The sequence below is a fragment of the Carcharhinus amblyrhynchos genome, chromosome 21, assembly GCF_965287045.1.
Source record: "Carcharhinus amblyrhynchos chromosome 21, sCarAmb.v2.hapA, whole genome shotgun sequence".
Lineage (NCBI taxonomy): Eukaryota > Metazoa > Chordata > Chondrichthyes > Carcharhiniformes > Carcharhinidae > Carcharhinus > Carcharhinus amblyrhynchos.
In genome coordinates, this window is record NC_137344.1 from 5,823,015 (window position 1) to 5,846,923 (window position 23,909).

A 23,909-nucleotide genomic window follows, 5' to 3' on the forward strand; every position below is an offset into this window, starting at 1 on the left:
GGCCTTCCTCTGATTTGAATTGTTTTATTGTCACATGTATTGGGATACAGTGAAAAATACTGTTTGTTGTGTGCTATACAAAATATACCGTTCATTGAACACGTAGGGGGAGTGGGAAAGGATAGACTGCAGAATGCCGTAGAAAGATTAACTTAACATAAGGTAAGTCCATTCAAAGGCCTGATGGCAGCAGGAAAGAAGCAGTTCTTGATTCAGTTGGTATGTGATCTCAGACTTTTGTATCTTTTTCCCAAAGGAAAAGGTGAAAGAGAGTATGTCCGAGATACGTGGGGCCCTTGATTATGCTGTTTGCTTTTCCGAGACAGCGGGAAGTGTAGACAGAGTCAATGGATGGGAGGCTGGTTTGTGTGATGGACTGAGCTATGCTCACAACCCTTTGTAGCTTCTTGCGATCTTGGTCAGAGCAGGAGCCATACCAAGCTGTGATACATCCGGAAAGGATGCTTTCTATGGTGCATCTGTAAAAATTGGTGAGCGTCATAGCAGACATGTCGAATTTCCTTAGCCTTATGAGAAAGTAGAGGCATTGGCGGGCTTTCTTAACTATAGCTTCGGTGGGGAGGGACCAGGACAAGCTGTTGGTGATCTGGACCCTAGAAACTTGAAGTTCTCGCAAATTTCCATTCATCCCTGTTGATATAAATAGGAGCATGTCCTCCATTACGCTTCCTGAAATTGATGAATGTTTCCTTCATTTTAGTGACATTGAGAGCAAGATTTTCCAGTCTCCCTCGCCCCGAAACCTGAAAATCCCGTCCGAGGTCAACAGACCTTACCATGGTCCGTCCCTCGCCAGCTCTGATTCCCATGGTGGGTGTCATGGTAAAGTTCACCCCTTAGGAACAGATTATTGTCGTTGCACCATTCCACCAGATTTTCTGTCTCTTTCCTGTACTCCAGTTCTGACCCAATATGATGGTGTCATTAGCAAATTTGAAAACGGAGTGGGAGGGGAATTTGGCCACAAGTCATGCTCAGAAACTTAAAGCTTTCACTTCCTTTCAATCACAGAAAAGTGAATATTAGAAGGGGAAAGAAGAATCATAAAGATATGAGATGGACCTATATATGCAAAGAGAAACATATCATCCACACAATGGAAGCAACCAATCAATTTATCTTTCCTGTAGCAAGAGACAAGAGTGGCACTTGTCTCTTCTAGGCTATTGGTAATCACACTCCAATTATTTCATAAATTTCTAAGCACTGCTATACCCTCATGTCAAATGAAATGAAGAGATCTGTGACCAGGATGTACAATTTACTCAAGTCCTTCAGCTAATACTAGAGTAATTAGAGTCATAGAATCATAGAGGTTTACAGCATGGAAACAGCCCTTTGGCCCAACATGTCCATGCTGCTCTTTTTTTTTAACCCCAATTGCCCAATTCCCCATATCCCTCTATACCCATAGTACCCATGTAGCTATCTAAATGCTTTTAAAAAGACAAAATTGTACCCGCCTCTACTATTACCTCTGGCAGCATGTTCCAGACACTCAACATCTTGTGTGTAAAAAATGGTCCCTCTGGACACTTCTGTATTTTCTCCTCCCACCTTAAACCTATGCCCTCTAATTGGAATGACAATGAGAGGTTGGAAACTTTGGTGCCAATTCTACCTGGCAAAAATGGGAGAGTCAGCAGTTAGTATCAGCCAGATGACTTAGACAGTACCATCCAGCTCCAAACCCACTATTTGGAACTTGAATTCATGCATCTGAGCATTGAAACATAGAAACCAGAAACAAGAGTAGGCCATTCAGCCTTTCGAGCCTGCTCCACCATTCATTTTGATCATGGCTGATCCCCTTTCCCCCATATCCCTTGATCCCTTTAGCCCTTAGAGCTATATCTAATTTCTTCTTGAAATCAGACAATGTTTTGGCCTCAACTGCATTCTGCAGGAGTGAATTCTATGTATTCACCACTCTCTGAGTGAATGAATTTCTCCTCGCCTCAGTTCTAATAGGTTTACCCCTTATCCTCAAACTATGACCCCTAGTTCTGAACTCCCCCACCAATGGGAACAATCCATCTGAATCTACCCTGTCTAACCCTGTTAGAATTTTATAAGTTTCTATGAGATCTCCTCTCACTCTCCCAAATTCCAGTGAAAAAAATCCTAACTGAGGTAGTCTCTCCTCAAATGACAGATCTGCCAACCCAGGAATCAGCTTGGTAAACCTTCGGTGTACTCCCTCTATAGCAAGGACATCCTTCCTCAGATAAGGACACCAAAACTGCACTCAATAGTCCAGGTGTGGCCTCACCAATGACCTATACAATTGTAGCAAAAACATCCCTATCTCTACACTCAAATCCTCTCGCTATGAAGACCAGCATACCATTTGCCTCCTTTACTGCCTGCTGTACCTGTGCACTTACTTTTGTTTACCTTCAGCGATGTACGAGGACTCCAAAATCTCACTGAATATCGACCTTTCTCAATTTACACCACTTAAGTAATAATCTGTCTTCCAATTATTGCTACCAAAGTGGATAACCTCATGTTATACTGAAACTGCCATGCACATGCCCACACACTCAGCGTGTCCGAATCATACTAAAACATCTCTGCATCCTCCTCACAGTTCACCCTCCCATCCAACTTTCTATCATCTGTAAATTTGGAGATAATACTTTCAGTTCCCTCTTTCAAGTCTTTAATATATAGTGCGTACAGTTGGGATCCTAGCACAGATCACTGCGGAACTCCAGTAATCATTGACTGCCAAACAGAAAAAGACCCATTTATGCCAACTCTTCGCTTCCTATCTGCTAACCAGCTTTCTATCCATCTCAATATATGACCTGCAATCCCATGTGCTTTAACTTTACATAGTAGTTTGTTATGTGAAACCATGTCAAAAGCCTTCTGAAAGTTTAAATAAACCACACCCACTGGTTCTCCTTGGTCAACTCTACTAGCTACATCGTCAAAAAATTCCAATAGATTTGTCAAGTATAATTGTCCTTTTGTAAATCCATACTGACATTGTCTGATTGCACCACTGTCTTCCAAATGCCGAGTTATGAAATCCTTGGTAATAGGCTCTAGCAACTTCTCCAGTACCGAAGTTGGGCTCACTGGTCTATAGTTCCCTGTTTTTTCTTTATCTCCCTTTTTGAATAGCAAGGGCCTGGGGTCCTTCTGTAAATACTCAGATCAGGGTCAGATGACAGCCTTGTGTGTGACTGCAATTTTAAGAGTGGTGGGACCATCATGCCAACATTTCTTTGTACATCTCTCTACTTCATCACTACTGTCAGGGAGGAGGTCTGTAGACAACTATTAGATTCTTGTATCCTCTTGTTCCGTAGTAGTATTTGCACTACTTGATCACCTTCACTGAAGTCTTTCTTTCTGCTTCTGCAGTTGTGTGCTGGATCAATATTGCTATTGTCCTGTTTTCTCCCAATTTCCCAATGGCCTCCAAAGGTCCTATAGTCCGGAATAGTTAACTCTAAATCATGCCAGCTTGCAACGTCTAATGGTTACCACATCACACATTTGAAGCTGATTTGTGCTGCTTGCACTTGCTGTGTTTCTTGTGCCACATGCATTTGTCCTCCTCTTGCTTGTGACATTTTGCTGTTTTGCCCAATGACAGCGCTGTTTATTGTTAGGTGGATTGCCTTCAATCCTACCACAAATTTTCATAGGCCACATTAATTCATTGTAAGGCTAACAATGGACTGCAACATGACAACTTTCAGATGGTCCACCCTATTTTTAACTAATGTCACCACTTTGACGTTTGTAACTCAATTATCACACGCATGTGTGCACAGAGCATTTACCTGGCTAATCGTCCGTATCTTGACCATATATCTTGCTGGCCTTTCCCTCGGTGTTATTTTGGTTTACAGGATTTACAGTATGTTTCTCCCTCCCTTCCTGCCGCCATTCATTAAAATGCTTCTCCACTGGCTTATTTAACCTTTATACACACAACACTCTTGTCGATAGTCAACCAGACACTAGCATCTCTCCTCCTAACAACATACTGGGTCACCATACTCTGAAACATCTACATCAGAACACACCTGCTTTCCTGAGATTGTTTATCTGACTGTGAAGCTGTGTCATTGAGACTCAAAGAATGTAAATGATTTACTTTGTGCATCTGCATATACTTTGGGCGGGATTTTCTGGCTGCGCGCACCCCAAAACTGGAAAATCCCACCACGTCAATGGACCTCTACATGATCCATCTCTGCCTGCTACGATTCCTGTGGCAGGCAGGATGGGAAACCACCACCCTTCCCCCCTTCCCAGCCTTGTATTCATCTGGAATGAGGTTGAGCTTGTCAAGCAGCATGGCAGAATCTTCCAGCCATTTAAGCTGTGGGATTTTCTGGTACCGTTGCAGTTGTTTGGAGATTTGATTGAGTGCCAAATTCTCCATCCTTGTTTGCAGCAGCAGTGGGGAGTCAACAGCTAGAAGATCCCAGCCAATGGTCCACATTGTCTCAAGTTTTAATGGTTTCTATGATTCATTCAGTTGAGGCAGGTCTATATTATACATGCAGCACACATCCTTCCAGATTCTGACCCTGCCAAACCTATGAACTTAACACATAAGAACATAAGACTAGGAGGAGGAGTAGGCCATCTGGCCCCTCGAGCCTGCTCCGCCATTCAGTAAGATCATGGCTGATCTTTTCGTGGACTTAGCTCCATTTACCTGCCCGCTCATCATAACCCCCAATTCCTTTACTGTTCAAAAATTGTTAAAAACATTCAATGAGATAGCCTCAACTGCTTCACAGGGCAAGGAATTCCACAGATTCACAACCCCTTGAGTGAAGAAGTTCCTCCTCAACTCAGTCCTAAATCTGCTTCCCTTTATTTTTTCCCTTTCCTAGTTCTAATTTCACCTGCCAGTGGAAACAACTTCCCTGCTTCTATCTTGTCTATTCCCTTCACAATTTTGTATGTTTCTATAAGATCTCTCTTCATTCTTCTGAATTCCAATGAGTACAGCCCCAGACTACTCAGTCTCTCCTCATAAGCCAATCCTCTCAACTCTGGAATCAACCTAGGGAATCTCCTCTGCACCCTCTCCAGTGCCAGTATATCCGTTCTCAAGTAAGGAGACCAAAACTGTACACAGTACTGCATATATCCTTTTTCAGGTTGTTTTTTGTATTCCTATTTCCTGCATATTTGGCCTCTGCCACAGCTCTGATTCTCATCATTCCAGCATTGTCAGCCATGCCATCAACTGCCCAAGTCCTAACGCTCTAGAATGATCTTCCTAAAGCTCTCCATCTCTCTCTCTCCTCTAATAGGATGCTTTTTTAAAGTTTATCTCTTTGACCTTTCTTCCGCAATTCCTCTTTACGTAGTTCGAACATTCCTGTCAAGTGCCTGAAGATGTTCTCCTACATTAAAGGTCCTATAAAAATGCAAGTTGTTGGTTCAGTAGATAGTGTGCTAGGATCTTAGCCCGACAGAGTGTCTGGAAAGATGTTGTCAATAGCAAAGAGTCTGTAGCTCCATTTTCTGAAACTTACGACCTAAAAACCTCCACCTTCCTCTCTTCCTTCAACATGGTCCTCACATCTCACTTCTTTGTCTAAGTTTTAGATTAGTATTTCTTACCTCAAAACTGTCTTTCAATGTCTTTGTAAGCCGTTATGCTGAAGATACTATAAATACAAACCCTTGTACATACAAACAACAGTGGAAACAGATGAAAATTAGTCTTTGTAATGGTTCTACTTTAGAATTGGAGTCTTTCTCCACTTCTTCATATTATAAAAGAGACAGCCAAACAAACATTTATAATCTTAACTTTATTGTCTATAAATAAGCCGACAGGTAGCACTTAACTCTGGTGATCTAGCTGAAATGTTTTATCTGATGCAGTATTTTCAATTGGACTATTATTCGCTCAAACATGAGTGTTCCATCATTCCATAAAGAAGTCATCTCTGGGCTATTTTGTTTCAAACCCAATTATGACCTCACAGTTGTTCACACCTAATGTCATGTTTCTGGTTAAAAGTGGTCATTAAACATCCTGGACATGGGAGATTGGCCTGAGATAGGAGAAGCAGGATGCCCCAACTGAAGCTACTGGGATAAATACAGGGGGAAAAAATCGTCAATCAACAGAAGCAGCTGGTGATGACAGCATCATCATTAGAAATGACCACCAACAGATCAAGATAGCTTACTGTGTGTAGACACTGATTGACAATGGCCTGCAAAATCCATTATATCCAACAGCAACACTGATTACATGTACTTACGAGCGATACGGTGAAAGATCTGTAGTTCATGCATAGTCACCATTAAAAACCTCAAGGAAAGATAAATAGTTTGTCTTTAGTTGGAATGTGACTGATAAATTTTTTAAAGGACCAAATAATCTATTGTGGAAAGGAAAGAAAAAGCATTCTAAAATTATACAGGGTGTTATGTTCTCAACTAGACAGCTAGGAATCTCAATCTTCCTTTCCAACAGAAATGATATAAGTTGGTTGTTGAATCTCTGTGTTCCCAAATGGATAGTGAATCCAGGGGATCTGGAAATCCCTTCATTGATTAATCTGTGCATACGGCTTTTAAAATAGTATTTCTTTATGATCAGAAAAGGGCCAGTGACAAAAACCATTAACAGATGTCACACTTTACAATAACGAAGTTGCTCATTACCCAAAGCAAACATGTTGTCCTCCAAGCCTGGATCACAATCCAACAATAATTTTTAATAAAACTCATTGGTACTGTTTATCTATGCTTTTTAATTTGGTCATGAGCATCAATCATTGGCTTCCGCAGTGGTTAAATGAAGCTCCCAGAGACCCTCCGCTATACTTCATCAGGGGACATCTGTCATGTGAGTCATTGATTGCGGGGGGGGGGGGGGGGGGGGTACAACAGCTGCAGGCTGGGTTCCCCGCAAGGCCCCACTTGTGCCGATTTGCTGCACAAAGACCTCTGTCAGTGAGGAAACAGTTGAAGTGTGCACAATGTTGGCGGGTAGATTGAAGCCAGGTGGGCGAGTTATGGAACATATGATAAGGGAGTGGTTTTTAGTCAGTTGCATTTCTGCTATTAGTCCTTGGTACTCTGGTCTTAGCCATTCAGGCTGCCATGATAAGAAGTGAGCAAGATGTAGATTGGTAAGGTTCTTGTGTAGCAACAGATTTGGGTTGATGTAAACATTGTTAAAGGGCTTTCTTGTTGCAATCTCTCAGAGGGGGGGGATGTTGCTCAGGGCTGGGAGCCGTGTTAATCAGAGTTGATACGCATTGTGTTGTTGAGCTGGGTATCTACAAGACTGGTATAGGATGAGTTGGAACATACTGGTGCTCAGTACTCTGCAGTCCAGTAGACGATGGCAAAGCTGAGGTCCTTAAGGTTTGAGCATCTGCACTCCTTGAAGAGGCAGCAAGTTTGCTGAGGAAGTTGTTTCACATTTTGCTGCTGTCTTGCTCAAATCTTTTGATATCAGATCATTTGGTTTAATTCATACCAATAAAATTTTAGAGTGCATTTGACAGTTTATTTGATGACAGAAAACACAACACAAAATCTAATAAAAATAACACTGTTGCAGTAAAAAGATGATTAATAATTTTATGGCTGAATTTGTTTGAACCATCCTTCCTGAAGTGATTAACTGGGATACAATCTAATGTCACAAATTGCTTCCCAATACTTGTCCAAATGATCAGCCTTCATCTGCAAGCCTAAAAGTCAAAGTCAGCAGGTCAGCTGCTATTGGGAGCAAAACAGCTAATTCATAGGAAAATGGGAGCAAGGCAAAGTCAATCACTCCTTCAGCCTTTCAATGAGATTACAGCTGAATTGTATTTAACTCCATCTAGCTGCCTGGTTCCATAAAAACAAACTATTAATATTGATTTTGAATGTTTCAATTGACTCCAAAACCTCATCAGCTTTTTGGAGGAAGAGAATTTCAGATTTCCACTACACTTTGTGTGGAGAAATGTTTCCTGACACCTGCCTTCAACAGAATAGTTTTACTTTTGAGATTATTGGCCGGTATTTTACGGCCTCGCTCAGGCAAGGCTCATAAAGCTCCGCCCGAGGCCAACGGCGAATTCTGTCCTGTCACACCCACCCTGTTTCCAGGGCAAGCGTGGTGGTAAAATTCCGGTATACGTATCACCTGGTTCTGGACTCCTACATAAGACAAAATACAAAATGTATCGAATCATTTTAATCAGCAACACCTCAATTGCGAATCTTTAATCCTCTGTACTTATGGGGACACAAGTTTAATTTAACCCTCGAAGTGCTGCTATCATTCTTTCTGAGGGATTCGCACCTCACCTCCTGAACTGTCAATATATCCTTCTCGAGGTACAATATCCAGAACTGAACATAATACTTCAGATTCCAATCCTGCTCCTACAAACTATATTCACGTGTTGACTTTCCAGCAGGAATCATTAGTCGACATCCAGGATGAGAAATCTTCGCCAGTTTTTTTTTCTCCTTAACTCAAGAACATTCTGTTATGTAATGATCTAATAATGAAGTCAATTGTTTAAGTTGAACTCTTGGATTTATGTAAATATGGAAATCCATTGTTTGTATAACGATTCTATTTTGCCAAAAGGCTACCACATTCTGTAGAATGAAAAAATCAGTATTGGTATACACTTGTGCCAGCAAAATGTGCTGCATGGCCACACCTTCCTGCTTTTGATTACCAGCAAACATGACTTTTCCATTAGTCTGACTAAAATTGGGCTTTGTAGTGAATATTTATCCTAAATACCTAATCACTACAGCAGGGGAATTTTCACCAAATCAACTCTTCAGCACTATTACACATACAAGAAAATCATTATACACAGTTTGATGGGGTTATACAACACCACTTTCTTGCAATGAAGTCTGAACAATAAGCTCAAGTCTGAACATTACCTTTGGATTACAGTTTAAAATATCCTTTTTCTCCTCCCTATGCTAATTATAGACACAGATTAAAAAGTGAATGAGAAAAGGGATATGGTGATGCATCTTTTGTTTGACTTTTTGGTCTCTGCCTTCTGGCCTAGAAAACACAAGTGTGACGCCACTGAAACAGGATCCAGTCAAGTAAGCTTTGTCTGGGCAATTAAATCTATCACATGATGAAAAACTTTCATCTGACCATTGCTGACATGGTCAAAGGTTAACAGCAGCCAAGATAACAAATGAATACAAAGATCATTAAGAGATCAGCAAGGCCATCTTCTGGAACCTTTCTTGCTCAATTGCATTTAATAATGGGCACTTATATATGTCAGTGTTAGTTACAGAGGAGCAACATTATACAAGCCTCTTGAGTCTGACCGCCCTTGTTTACACTCCCACCTGGCACTGAACTCCAAGCAGAAAAGGCAGTTCCTAAAAACACTCAGGAAGAGGGGATGCCTGACAGTCACTGAAGTTAAAGTCAGTGTTTATAATGTTAGCTGCAGTTCGTAAGAACCACATACTTGTGTTCAGCTGCAAATTTTAAATGTGGCCTTGTCTAAAGATGGGTTTTCATGTTTTCTACATTCTTTGCCAGGAGTGTAAAATTGGGTGGATTTCGCTCTTCGTTTAAAAATTAATCCCACATTCAAATAATTTTTTTTCTATGTTTTTGAGTCTAGCACCAGGAAGGCAACATTCCATCCTGGAGTCTTGTTTGCCGCCACAGAAACATTTTATCTATTCCCCTTGCAATTGAAATCTTCTGCCCTTATTTGATCCGTATTCCTCTATTCTTTCCTTATTTGGGTACCCATCCAGATGCCTCTTTAAGTGTTGCTAATGTACCTGCTTCCACCATCTCCTCTGGCAACGCGTTCCAAGCACCCACCACACTGCGTGAAAAACTTCCACCGCACATGGTGGAGGAGGAGGAGGAGGAGTTGGGGGGGCAGAGGGGTCAACAAGCAGAGCCGTGGTACATAGCAGTTTCAATGACATAGGTAAAACAAAGGATGAGGTCTTAAAAGCCAAATCGAGTGAGTTAGGAAATAAGTTGAATTGTACAATCTCAAAGGTAGTGATCTCGGGATTTTTACCTGTGCCACATGCTAGTCTGAGTAGAAATTGCAGGATATATCAGATGAATACATGGACTGGGAAAACGGTGCAAGAGGTAGTGTTTCAGATTCCTGGGATATTGGGACTGGTACAAACTGAATGGGACACACCTGGGCAAGACCAGGAACGATGCAAGAATAGCAGGGGGGCGGGAACCTAAACACAGTGACAAGGGAAAGAAAAACAAGGACAATAATAAAAGAGAGAAAGTAAAATGCAAAAATGGTACACCAGATAACCAAGAGTGAGATGCGATTAGGGTCACAGTGCAAAGAAAAGTTAAGATGATTAAAAATGGCAAAAAGGCTTTGCATCTTAATGCATGGAACATTCAGAATAAAGTGGAAGAATTGATGGTGCAAATTGAGGCAAATGGATATGATTTTACAGTCATTCCAGAGACATGGTTAAAAGGAGATTAAAACTGAGAATTTAATATTCAGGAATATTTTGATCTTTCAGAAAGACAGATGGGAAGAAAAAGGTGGTGGGGTAGCACTGTTATTGAGAGATGAAATGAGGACAGTTGTGAGAGAAATCTACGCTCAGATGATGTAGAGTTCATTTGGGTCAAGATAAAAAACAGCAGAGGAGACATTGGCAGTAGTATTCAGACCCCCAAAACGTAACCGTAATGTCAGAAAGGTTATAAATTAACATATAATAGGAGCATGTAACAAGAATAGAGCAATAATTATGGGTAACTTAATGTTGATTGGGTTAATCAAGTTGGAAAAGGTAGCTACCACATTGAATTCATAGAGTGTGTTAGGAATAGTTACCTAGAACAATGTCAAGAAGCCAACCAGTGAACAGGCTATCTTGGATACGGTAATGGGTAATGAGATAAGTTTAATAAATTACTTCAGAGTAAAAGATCCTCCAGGAAATAGTGATCATAACATGATGGAATTTAATATTATTTGGGAGTGAGATACTTGGGAAACAATTGTGTTTAACGTAAATAATGGAAAATAAAATGAAGAGGATAGAGTTAGCTGAAGTGGACTGGGCGGATAGATTAGCAGCAAAGCAAGCAGTGGCAGGCATTTAAAGAGGTAATTCATGACTTCCCAGTAAGGATGAAAGATTCTAAGACAGCAATTGGCCAACCAAGGAAGTTAAGGAGAGCATTAAGTTGAAAGAAAAAGCGTATAGGAGGCAAAAGTCAGTGATAGGAATAAATTGATCTCTTGTGAAGTGGCAGGCAGTGGGATCCGACAGGAATCAGTGCTTAAGCTCCAGTTACTCACAATATATATCAATGGTTTGAAAGAGGGAACCAAAAGTAATATTTCCAAGTTTGCTGATGACACAAAACTGGGTGGGAATGTGAACGGTGAAGGGAATGTTAAGAGGCTTCAACATGATTTGGAACCCGAGGTCAAGGAACCTTAGGAAAACTGGAGTCAGTGGGAATTGGGAGTAAACTCTCCGCTGGTTGGAATCATACCTGCCACAAAGGGAAATGGTTGTAGTGGTTGGAGGTCAATCATCTCAGTTTCAGGACATCACTGCAGGAGCTCCTCAGAGTACTGTGCTAGAATCCCTGCAGTACAGAGACTAGAACCTTCCGGCTCAGTGACAAAAATGTTACCCACTATGGCACAGATGTTACGAGTCAAACACAGGAAAACACAGGTTCACAGGAAAACCAAGCATGAGCCACAGAATTGTTATAGTGCAAAGAAAGGCCATTTAGCCCATCGTGTCTGCACTGGCTCTCCAGGCAAGCATTATGGCTTAATCCATCCATGATCCTTTTACAAGTGGAAATCATAGAATCCTACAGTGCAGAAAGAGGCCATTTGGCCCATTGAGCCTACACCAACCACAATTCCACACAGGCCCTATCCCCATAACTCCATGCATTTAACCGTGCTAGCCACCCTAGCAATTTAGCATGGTGCAAATACTCAACAAGTGATAAATATCCCTTGCCAGTGACTTGAAGTTTACCTATAAATCTCCCCAGCCAGAAAGATACAAGAAACGGAATTGAATTGATTTATTGTCACATGTATTGGCACACAGTGAAAAGTACTGTTTATTGCGAGCTGTTACAGCCAAAAACATACCATTCATAGAGTACATAGGGGAGAAGGCGGGTGTAGAATATGTTATTACAGTCACAGCTAGGGGTTAGAGAAAGATCAGCTTATTAGAAGGTAGATCCATTCAAAAGTCTGATGGCAGCAGGGTAGAAGCTTTTCTCAAGTCGGATGGTACGTGTTTTCAGATCTGTGACTATCGATTATTCAAATACCTCGGCCAGAGGACCCACAATTTCCTCCCGAGCCTCCCACTTGAATACATCAATTGAACCTGCCTCCACCACATTTCCAGGCAGTGCATTCTGAACCACGACCACTCATGTGAAAAGGTTTTTTCTTCGCATCACATTTGCTTCTATTGCTATTCATCTTAAATCCATGCCAACACATTCTTGATCCTTTTACAGCGGAAAAAGTTTCTCCCTTTTTACCCTGTCCAGCCCCCTCATTGTTTGAGCATCTCTATCAAATTGCCTCTTAACTTCTTTGCTCCAAGGAGAACAGTCCTAACCTCTCCAACCTATCTGCATCTGCATCTTCTCTTTGTGTCTGTGTGGGTTTCCTCCGGGTGCTCTGATTTCCTCCCACAGTCCAAAGGTGTGCAGGTTAGGTGAATTGGCCATGCTAAATTCTCCCTCTATATCAATGATCTGGATGATAATGTGGTAAATTGGATCAGGAAATTTGCTGATGATACAAAGATTGGTGGTGTAGTGGTCAGTGAGGAAGGTTTTCAAAGCTTGCAGAGGGATTTGGACCAGCTAGAAAAATGGGCTGAAAAATGGCAGATGGCATTTAATGCAGACAAGTGTAAGGTACTGCACTTTGGAAGGACATACAAGGTAAATGGTAAATGGTAAGTCACTGAAGAATGCAGTAGAACAGAGGGATCTGGGAATACAGATACATAATTCGCTAAAAGTGGCGTTACAGGTAGATAGGGTCATAAAGAGTGCTTTTGGTACATTGGCCTTTATAAATCAAAGTATTGAGTATCAAAGTTGGAATGTTATGGTGAGGTTGTATAAGACATTGGTGAGGCTGAATTTAGAGTATTGTGTGCAGTTTTGGTCACCTAATTACAGGAAGGATATTCATAAGGTTGAAAGAGCACAGAGAAGGTTTACAAGGATGTTGCTGGGACTTGAGAAACAGAGTTACAGAGAAATGTTGAATAGGTTAGGACTTTATTCCCTGGAGTGCAGAAGAATTAGGGGAGATTTGATAGAGATGTGTAAAATTATGAAGGATATAGATAGAGTGAATGCAAGCAGGCTTTTTCCACTGAGGCTAGGGGAGAAAAAAACTAGAGGGCATGGGTTAAGAGTGAAGGGGGAAAAGTTTAAAGGGAATATTAGGGGGGGATTCTTCAGACAGAGAGTGGTGGGAGTGTGGAATGAGCTGCCAGATGAAGTGGTGAAAGCGGGCTCACTTTTAACATGTAAGAAAAACTTGGACAGGTACATGGATGAGAGGGGTGTGGAGGGATATGGTCCAGGTGCAGGTCAGTGGGACTAGGCAGAAAAATGGTTCGACACAGCCAAGGAGGGCCAAAAGGCCTGTTTCTGTGCTGCAATGTTTATGGTTCTATGGAACAGATGCCGGAGTGTGGTGATTAGGGGATTTTCACAGTAATTTCACTGCAGTACTAATGTAAGTCTTCTTGTGGCTAATAAATAAATAAACTTTAGCTGAACCATTCCTTTTGCACCCTCCCCAATGCATTCATATCCTTCCTATAGCATGGTGCCCAGGAGTGCGCACAATATTCTAGCTGAGGTCTAACTCATATTGTTTATAAGTTCAGCACAACCTCCTTGCTTTTGTACTCAATGTCCCAATTGACAAAGCCCAGAATACTATATGCTTTGTTAACTGTGCTCTCCACTGTCTTGCCACCTTCAATGATCTGTGCACATATACACTCAAGTCCCTCTGCTCCTTCACCTTTTTAGGAATTTTACCCCCTATTTTATATCATCTTTCCATGTTCTTCCTACTAAGATATATTTCCTTGCACTTTTTTTGACAATAGATTCGCTACTCTTAATCAAAGTTTGAACCAGTTGATGACACTACTATTTCATGTATCACTAATGTCTTACTCCACGCCCAAGTAACAACCAGCACATTCTAAAACACATCTTTTATTTTTATAGATCTCATTGCTAACCTTGATGAAACATTGAATTAAGGTTGTCTTGGCATGACATTGCAATCCTCTAACCCAATGAACTGGGGGCTTTTTATTTCAGTTGAATACATTAAAATTTCCTCAATCACATACATGAGTAAAGCTTAAAAATATGTGATAATAATCTGAAATAAAAGGAATGCAACCAAAACCACTGTAATTACCAGTCATCAGAAAAAAGCCAACCTTGAAGTCGGTAATAATTTTGCACGCACAGACTTGCTCTGCTGTTATAGGAGAGGCACGTTTTATTTCAAGTTGCCCAATAAGGGAGAGATACGACACACGAAAATACAGTAAGAAGTCTCACAACACCAGTTTAAAGTCCAACAGGTTTATTTAGTAGCACGAGCTTTCAGAGCACTGCCCCTTCATCAGGTGAGTGGAGAGTTGGATTCACAAACAGGGCATACATAGACAAAGGTACAGCTGCAAGATAATGGTTGGAATGCGAGTTTAATGGGTTATCAAGTCTCTAAATTACAAACAATGTGAGTGGAGAGAGAGATAATCACGGGTTAAAGAGGTGTGAATTGTCTCAAGCCAGGACAGTCAGTAGGATTTTGCACACCCAGGCCGAATGTTGGGGGTTACACGTAATGTGACATGATTCAAGATCCCGGTTGAGGCCACAACATGAAAATACAATGTGTATGTGGTCTGGGAGTCACAGGTTATACAAAATGGGGAATCAACATCACAAATGTTTTAAAATAGTTAATTTAAGAAGCAACAGATTAGTTATGACACATATGCTAAAAAAAATAGGAAAACAGATTAGTTATGATAGATATGTTAAAAGGGGGGAGTAGTTTATGGGACAGATGAAGTGAAGTGGAGCTGATCACCACTGTTGACAGTGGCACTCTCTTCTGCTTTTGGTCTTTTGAGCTAACCAGAGAACATAAACCAAATTTAGAGAGCTTTTTTTTATATCCGAAATACATCTCTACTCCTAGGTGCTTGTTTATCTACCTTATGTCTGGTGTGCGCCCTTGCCAATCTTCTGATCACCAAAGAACAGGGCCATTTCTCTTATATCCGTCCCCCAGCCCACAGTCACCTTGTGCTTTATTTCTTACTCGGACATCTTGTTAACCTTACTCGGTCAGTTTGTTTTGATATGGAGTATGAGACCCTGCCTTGTCTGAAATAGCTTGTACTAGAATCATGTCCCTGGCAAAGATAAAAGTCACGCTGTCCTGCATCTGTATCAGCTCCGGGAAGCTGCAACCGAATCTTTCTTAAGTTTAAAGGGCGGGGGGGGGGAGACGGAGAGAGAGAGAGAGAGAGTGAGCGAGGGACAGAGAGCAGGAGAGCTATTCCAAGAATATTTAATTAATTTCTGAAGATTTTATAAGGTCATTAGGCAGGCTTTGCTTACAAGTTTGTGCAATATTATTAAATTGCTGTGTTTGTATCTAGTTCCAATGTCCACTATCTGAAACCAAAAGACAAAATGCTGGAAAATCTCAGCAGGTCTGGCAGCATCTGTAAGGAGAGAAAAGAGCTGACATTGTGTCCTGATGACCCTTTGTCAAAGCATTTTCTCTTTTGGTATCAGATTCCAGCATCCACAGCAATTTGCTTTTATCCACTCTCTGAATCCTTACTTAAAGTTTATTAAAATTTATTTATTTATTAGTCACAAGTAAGGCTTACATTAACACTGCAATGAAATTACTGTGAAATTCCCCTAGTTGCCACAGTCCGGGTCAAAGCACCTAACCAGCACGTCTTTGGACTGTGGGAGGAAACCGGAGAATGCGGAGGAAACCCATGCAGACACAGGGAGAATATGCAAACTCCACACAGACAATGATCGAAGCTGGGAATGAACCCGGGGCCCTGTGAGGCAGCAGTGCTAACCAATGTGCTATTGTGCCGCCCACTCTATTAAATTAGACAAAATTAAACTGCCGGAATTATATTATCTTGGTGTCATTCTAGGATCATACTTTACATAATTCTTGTTTGCAAGGAGACACAAAGAATCTCAATCAGTTCAGAGAACTTCACACTTGTGTGCAAATGAGAGACAACATTCCTTTAATGCCACTCTGTTCACACAGATTTTGCACATCAACAGCTTGGACAATCCTTCATGAAGCAAAGAAAGTTAGTTTGGACAAACAATCTAATCTGCGCTGACTGGAGGCTCTTTCATCTTAAGGCATTCCTTGAACTCCTCAGTGTTTAATTATTAAATCCTAAGCAGCGCAGTGGAATCTAGTCTGCTTTTGAAGGCTTTCAAAATTCAGGCCTGCTGACAGGAAATGTTTAATCCATTGCTTATTTTCGTAAGATACGACAAGCGCTGCATGCTAATTTTTTAAAATATATCATCCTCTTCAAATGATGCAGCAAAGTTTCCATTGACGAGTCTCTGGTCTAATCAACTTTCACTTCACAAAATGTCCACAGGAAAAAAAGAAATCAAAAGTCACTGTTTGATCATTCAAACTAACAAAATAATTTAGACTAAACAATTTATACAGGTTTATGCATCTATGTCAGATCTAACCAAATGGATCACAGTTTGCACCTTAATTGCTTTATAAAAGGGAAGAATTATTTAACACGGCAAGTGACTGCAGTAATTTTTATCACAGACTTATCATGACTGGCGAGGAAAGGTTTCATTGAAATCTCCGTGTTCATGTGTTGCAAGCATGACAGCGGCTACATGTTTGCGAGCTCTGGCGCTACTTACCTTTTACCCTGAAGTAAGACCTGTAATTAGTTGATCCTGATGTATATAATCTGTGCAATGTTTCTGGAAAATCCTGGTTAACTTTTTTGATTGCGGGGAGCCGAATAAATTCAAAGAAATCCTTGTTTGTGAGATGCAGTTTGAGCTACCTGGGTAGGGTCTGGTTTACAGTGGTGGCATCGCTGATGAGGAGACTCATGCTTGGGCACTGCTATTGGGTGAATACCACATTTATGAGAGAAAACGTGGATAATGTATTCTGCCCCCATCCACAGGTTGTGGGTAATCACTATAACAAATTGCGAGATTACCAACACATCACAGAGGTCAAGTTGTAATCTATGATTGTGCTCCTAAATTTCCTTAGAAGTAATATAAAGTAAGTTCTCACTTAAAGTTGCGCTGAAATTGTTGAAAATTACATCTTTAACTGAAACAACTCTAAGTAAAACATTGGTTCCCAAAGCAAATATTGGATTGACTTTCAGTAGGACTTTGCTTATTAGAAAAATAAAACAAATTTTAAAACATTATACCCTCTTAAGTTGAAATATTTTATATTGCTAAATTCTTACAGTGGTAAATGAAATAACCTGTAAAATGAAATAAGTTTAAAAATATAAACAAAATGCAACTTTCTACTGACAATACCCTCTGCTCACCACCAATCCTCAAACCAGGCACAGTGGCTAGCACTGCTGCGTCAGAGCACCAGGGACCTGGGTTCAATTCCCAGTTTGAGTTACTGTCTGCGTGGAGTCTGCATGGGTTTCCTCTGGGTGCTGCGGTTTCCTTCCACAATCTGAAAAACCATGCTGTTAGTAGCATTGGCCATGCTAAATTCTCCCTCAGTGTGCCCAAACAGGCGCTGGAGTGTGGTGACTAGGGGATTTTCACAGTAACTTCATTGCAGCTTTAGTGTAAGCCTATTTGTGACTAATAAATAAATAATAAATAAAGACTCTTGCTTCTTGGTCCCCTGGTCACTAAAGTCCCTCCCTAATTTTCTGAGTTGCAGCTCTCCCCTTCCCCAATCCTCCAAGTTGCCCCCTCCTGAATTCAATCTTTGCAGTACATGACTCACCCTCACCACTTCCCTCTCCTAGGCTTGCATTCTCATTCTGTTCTCATTGCTAAGCTGGTCTGCTACAATCCACATTTTAATTACATGCACCCGCTATCCTCCCCGAACCCTCGCTGTGAGTAAGGGTTCCGAAGAAAATCAAGGCAGGAGCAGCTTCAACATTCAGTTAAAATAACCTTGGGTTAGCCCAGCTCAGCACTACACCATCAGGACTCACACTTCCACAACATCAGAACTGTGCCTTCGGGTCTAGATCTGGACCTTGACCAGGAATGCAAGCCGAGGTGAGGGAAGCGACAAGGGGGTGCATCAGGTTCAGAGAGACACTGGGTTGAGGAGGGAAAAGAGGCTGCAACTCGGAGGTCGGAATGCAGGCAAAGGCTGCAACTCGCTGGTCAGTGAGTGGCAGAGATCGTAACTTGGGGATGGGGGAGGGAGAGGCCGCAACTCGGAGTTTGGGGAGCAAGGAGAGGACACAACTCAGAGGTCAGGGAGAGGAAGGACACAACTCAGGGTGTCAGGGGAGGGGGGAGCCTCAACTCAAAGGTTGGGGAGCAGGGAGAGATCCCAACTTGGACATCAAAGCAGAGAAGAGGCTACTCCAAAATGGTATCAATGCTGTCGTTGGAATCATGCTGGAAACAATATTAAAATGAATTTTGCACCACTTTACGAGATTACAGGCCCCATTAACTTATTGACATTAAAGTGAAACAATGTTAAATGGGGAATTGTAAACAAGGGCTTACCATAAAATACAAACTGCCTACAAGCATGTGCCAGAATAAATTGTAAAATAACTGACTGTGCATTCTGGATACGTGACTGCAATAACATATGTCCATGGTTATAATAACTTCCAAGTAGAAAAAGTACACTATTGCAAATGATGCCCCAGCACTCTCACTGCTCCTAATAATGGTGCTCTGTACCAACGTTACCCAATTTGACTCCACTCCTCTACATCTGTCTCATTATTCATTCCCTCTGCATCATGAATCTTGCTGTCACTAGGTCACGTTTGATACTCTCTCCAAAGCCCTGCAATTTGCCACTTTTCACTGACTTAAAGTCCTGTGAAATCCTTTCTTCCATCACACCCCAGGTTTTCTCTGGTTCCTTCTCTTTATTTTCTTATTGTTAAGCAGTTTGAGCAATTATCCTACAGGTACTGAAGAAATGTAAGCTTTGTTAATGACTGGTTTAGAATGATTCCATGTGCTGACATATATTTGGACTGCAAGCCCACTTCTGGGATTGCAAATATCCACAATTTACAAGAAAACATACCATTTATTTATTTTGAAGTTTTTTGTTCTCTAATGCCAAAACTTACAATGAACTTTCCAGTGCTAATGCATTCACACAGGAAGCTTTAGAACTATAACCTCATTTTGATTTGGCTTGTTATTGTCACATGTATTAGTATAAAGTGAGAAGTATTGTTTCTTGCATGCTATTCAGACAAAACATACCATTCATAGAGAAGGAAACAAGAATGTGGTGTTACAGTCAAAGTTAGGGTGTAGGGAAAGATCATCTTAAAGCGAGGTAAGTCCATTCAAAAGTCTGACAGCAGCAGGGAAGAAACTGTTCTTGAGTCAGTTGGTATGTGACCTCAGACTTTTGTATCGTTTTCCTGAAGGAAAAGGTGGAAGAGAGAATGTCCAGGGTGCGTGGGGTCCTTAATTATGCTGGCTGCTTTGCCAAGGCAGCGGAAAGTGTAGACAAAATCAATGGATGGGAGACTAGTCATGAAGTAGCCTTTTGGAATTGGATTGTGGCAATTTTTTCTACATTATATATACGCCAATCACTAATGAAGCATTGCTAAGTAATTTAAGTTTTTTTTAAAAGTGCCTGGTACTTACAGTGGCCTTTGTCTGAGCAGCATATTCTGTCTCCATTTTGTTGAGGCGTGAATTGGTGTCATTGAGGAGTTCCTGAATATTCTCTGTGTGTTTCTTCTGTAGTTCAAACTTCTCTTGCTCCAGTTCTGCTACAACATTGTGTAACTGCATTTCAAAATAAATCATGCATTAGTAGAAGATTGATCATTGGTAGCTAAAAATGGGTGTTAAATGATCTTTATTTTTATTTTTAGCAGCGACTAAGACAGCTTCTGTTTTGTGACTGTCCCCAAGAACTAATCATTGGACAGTTGGTATACAAAGCAACCCATAATTTCCTGAGGACAGATGTGACTGAACAATCAAATCTCAACAAGTCAGTGGTCTGTCAACAAAACACAAACCAATAAAGTTACTGAGTGATGTATTTTACTTACTCAACATCAAGTTCATCCGAAGCTCAACACTGTGAAGGTTTTGCAAAGATTACAACAGTTACATTAACATACCGGTATTTCCGTCACCATCCTACACTGAAATCTGGCCAACATTTCGAATATGTTTTATGCCTGTTTCTGAAGCATCATATTAATCCAAATTGAAGGAAGTTTTACCCACAGGTGCATATCTATTTTGAAAGACTCATGCACTAAGTATTATGCATGATGAAACTAGTTTCTGCTTTATTCCTGTGCATGATGCATAGAAATTCTCCCAGAACACTTGAGCTGATAGGGGAAGATGTTGCAAGATCTGTGTCTGGGTGCACTTAAGAAATCGAGCCAAAGTAAATACCATATAGTAGGACAAGTCAGAGAATGCACATGTACAGGAACCCAGTCAATTTTCTTACTTTTCCAAGTAAACATACTTGTTCGTTTACAACTGGCCCCATCTAACCTGAATATACACTAGTTTGCCTTCTGGGAGATTGGAGAAATGCATCTGTGACTTTTTTAAGTGCCCATTTCACGTTATGTGGGATTCATTGTTATGACTGCAGGCAATGCAATAAAGGTAAACTTTAATAGTAGACAGTAAGGTTAACTGTTGACTGAAGTGACACACGATGTGTTTGCAGTAAAGACCAGTGACAACTAACCTTAGCAAATGCCTAATACAGAATGGAAATTTATAACATGAGCTACAGATAAAGCAAGGGAAAGAAAGGAAAAATATTTACATTTAATTAGCACCTTATCATATCTTTGGGATATTTCAACCAATTTGCAATCATGTAGATTAATTTTGAAATGCAGTCGCTACTGTAATGTAAACAAATGAACCAACAATTCATGCACAAAATCCCACAAATGGTGAACAAAACAGCATAACAATCTGCTCCAACCACTTCAACAACACCATTTTGATGCTTGTGGACTCTGTAAAACCTTTCCTCTCTCCCATTTGGGTCCTTCCCCCTATAGACACTTCGACTTTCCTTCTTCAAGTTCACGATTCCTTGGCTCATCATGTCCCAATTTCCACTAGCAAAATAAGCAACCCTTCAGGATCATCCTGAAGAACAAGATAACTCTTAACTTCCTTTTTTTCTTCAAAACTTGCTACAACTGTGAGAAGCTCACTGATTCCTGCCATCAAGATCTAACCACCTGAGATGGTCAAGAGCTTCAAGTTTCTAGGTGTTCAGATCACATGGTTCTCTATGCCGACGCTATAATTAAGAAAACCCACCAACGCTTCTACTTTCTCAGGAGGCTAAGGAAATCTGGCACGGCCACTGTGGCTCTTACCAATTTTAACAGATGTATCACAGCTTGGTATGGCTCCTGCTCTGATCAAGATTACAAGAAACTACAAAGGGTTGTGAATGTAACCTAGTCCATCACACAAACCAGCCTCCCATCCACTGACACTGTCTACACCTCCTGCTGCCTTGGAAAAACAGCCAGCATAATCAAGGACCCCCACGCACCCTGGACATACTCTCTTCCGTCTTCTTCTATTAGGAAAAAGAGACAAGAGTTTGAAAACACGTACCAACAGACTCATGAACAGCTTCTTCCCTGCTGTCATCAGACTTTTGAATGATCCTATCATATATCAATCTGATCTTTCTCTTCACTCTACCTGTAACTGCAACACTTTATTTTGTACCCTATCCTTTCCTTCTTCCCTATGTACTCTATGGACAGCATGTTTAGACTGTGTAGCGCGCATGAAATAATATTTTTCACTGTATAGCAATACATGTGACAATAATAAATCAAATCAAATAGTTTATTTCATAACTTTCCTCAGGCTGTCTCCATCACCTCCAACTTCACTGATCCCATTCCAACTGCTGACCAAGCAATTGCACTTCTTTGCCCTCTGTCCTGCTAATTGACATTGCAAATAGTTCTCCCTCCTCTGGTCCCATCCCCTCTCTTTCAAAACCAACATCATCAACCCCCTGTTCATCAATTCTACTGCTGACCTCTCTATCCTTGTTAACAGTGACTCCATCTCCATCCTTTAAATGGCAAGTTATTTAAACATGCTGCCTAACTCTGTCCATCTTTCCCACAATTTCATATTTGAATTTCTCTGATCAAGTTTCTGATCTTACCACAGTCTGAAAAGCCTTAACTAAATTCACAGATGACATCCCCTACAATTGTATCAAATTATTCCTCCTCATTCTGTCTACAGGCTTTGGCACAGTAGACCATCCTCTTCCAACATCTCTCACAGTTGGCCATTTCATTAGGTCTATTTTTCCTTTTTCCAGTTTTACCTATCCAATCATGGCCATCTCCCACAATGGCTCCTCTTTCCACTCTGCACCATTATCATTAAGATCACTCAGGTATCTATCTTCAGCATCCCTCTTTTTTCTCATCCACAAGAATCACCTTCAAAATATCATTCACAGCTTGCACCACATGATGTCAACACCCAGCTCTCTCTCTCTCTCCCTCCACAACCTCTTTCAACCCCTCTACCTCAGTGTTGTCAGACTCCTTCTCCAACGTCAGCATTCGGTAAAGGTCAGTTTCATCTCGTTAAACACTGGAATGCTGAGGCAATTGTGCGCACCGTTGCTATCAATTCCATCTGCCTTCTCGGCCAGTTTCAAGCTAAACCAAATGGTTCACCACCGTGGCCACCTCCTATTCCAATGTCCTTCACAAGTTCACCCAAACTTTGAATTTTATCCCAACCAAGTTTCACTCACCCATCACTTGAAATCTGTATTGGCTCCTGGTCTCTCAAGACCTCAAATTTAATTTTTTTGTCCTCATATACCCCACCGATTCCAATGGAAAGAAAGAATTGCAGAAGTTGTAAATTTGATGAGAGAGAATATACTTGCAATTTTCCTGCTTGTGTAAACTCATGGGCTATTTTACAGACTTCACAAAACCAAACATGCACAGTAGCTAGCACTGCTGCTTTACAGTGCCAAGGACCTGGGTTTGATTCCTGACTTGGGTCAGTTTCAGTGTGGAATTTGCACATTCTCCCCGCGTCTGTGTGGGTTTTGTCTGGGTACTCTAGTTTCCTCCCACATTCTGAAAGACGTGTTGGTTAGGTGCATTGACCCAAACAGGTGCCAGATTGTGGCAATTAGGGGAATTTCACAGTAACTTCATTGCAGTGTTAATGTAAGCCTTACGTGTGACTAATAAATAAATAAACAAACATTTAAAATAAAAGAAATGAGAAAGAGTGCAGAAAAGACTTACTATGATGCTACTGGGACTTGATGGTTTGAGTTATAAGGAGAGGTTGGATAGACTGGGGCTTTTTTCTCTAGAGTGTAGGAGGCTGATGCGTGATTTTATAGAGGTCTATAAAATAATGAGGGGCATAGATCAGCTAGGTAGTCAATATATTTACCCAAAGGTAGGAGAGTCTAAAACTAAATGGCATAGGTTTAAGATGAGTGAGGAAAGATACAAAAGGGTCCAGAAGG

At 41.0% G+C, this 23,909-nt stretch overlaps 1 protein-coding gene across 2 annotated transcripts in view; it reads right to left on the reverse strand.

The window, feature by feature from the left end:
* The window catches only part of cep112 (centrosomal protein 112), a 468,252-nt gene that overhangs the window by 295,461 nt on the left and 148,882 nt on the right, over window positions 1-23,909 (reverse strand). For both annotated transcript variants that reach the window (XM_080209170.1, XM_080209169.1), the window contains one exon: window positions 20,009-20,152. In XM_080209170.1, the coding sequence (XP_080065296.1) occupies window positions 20,009-20,152 (144 nt within the window). The remainder of the gene's footprint in view (window positions 1-20,008; window positions 20,153-23,909) is intronic.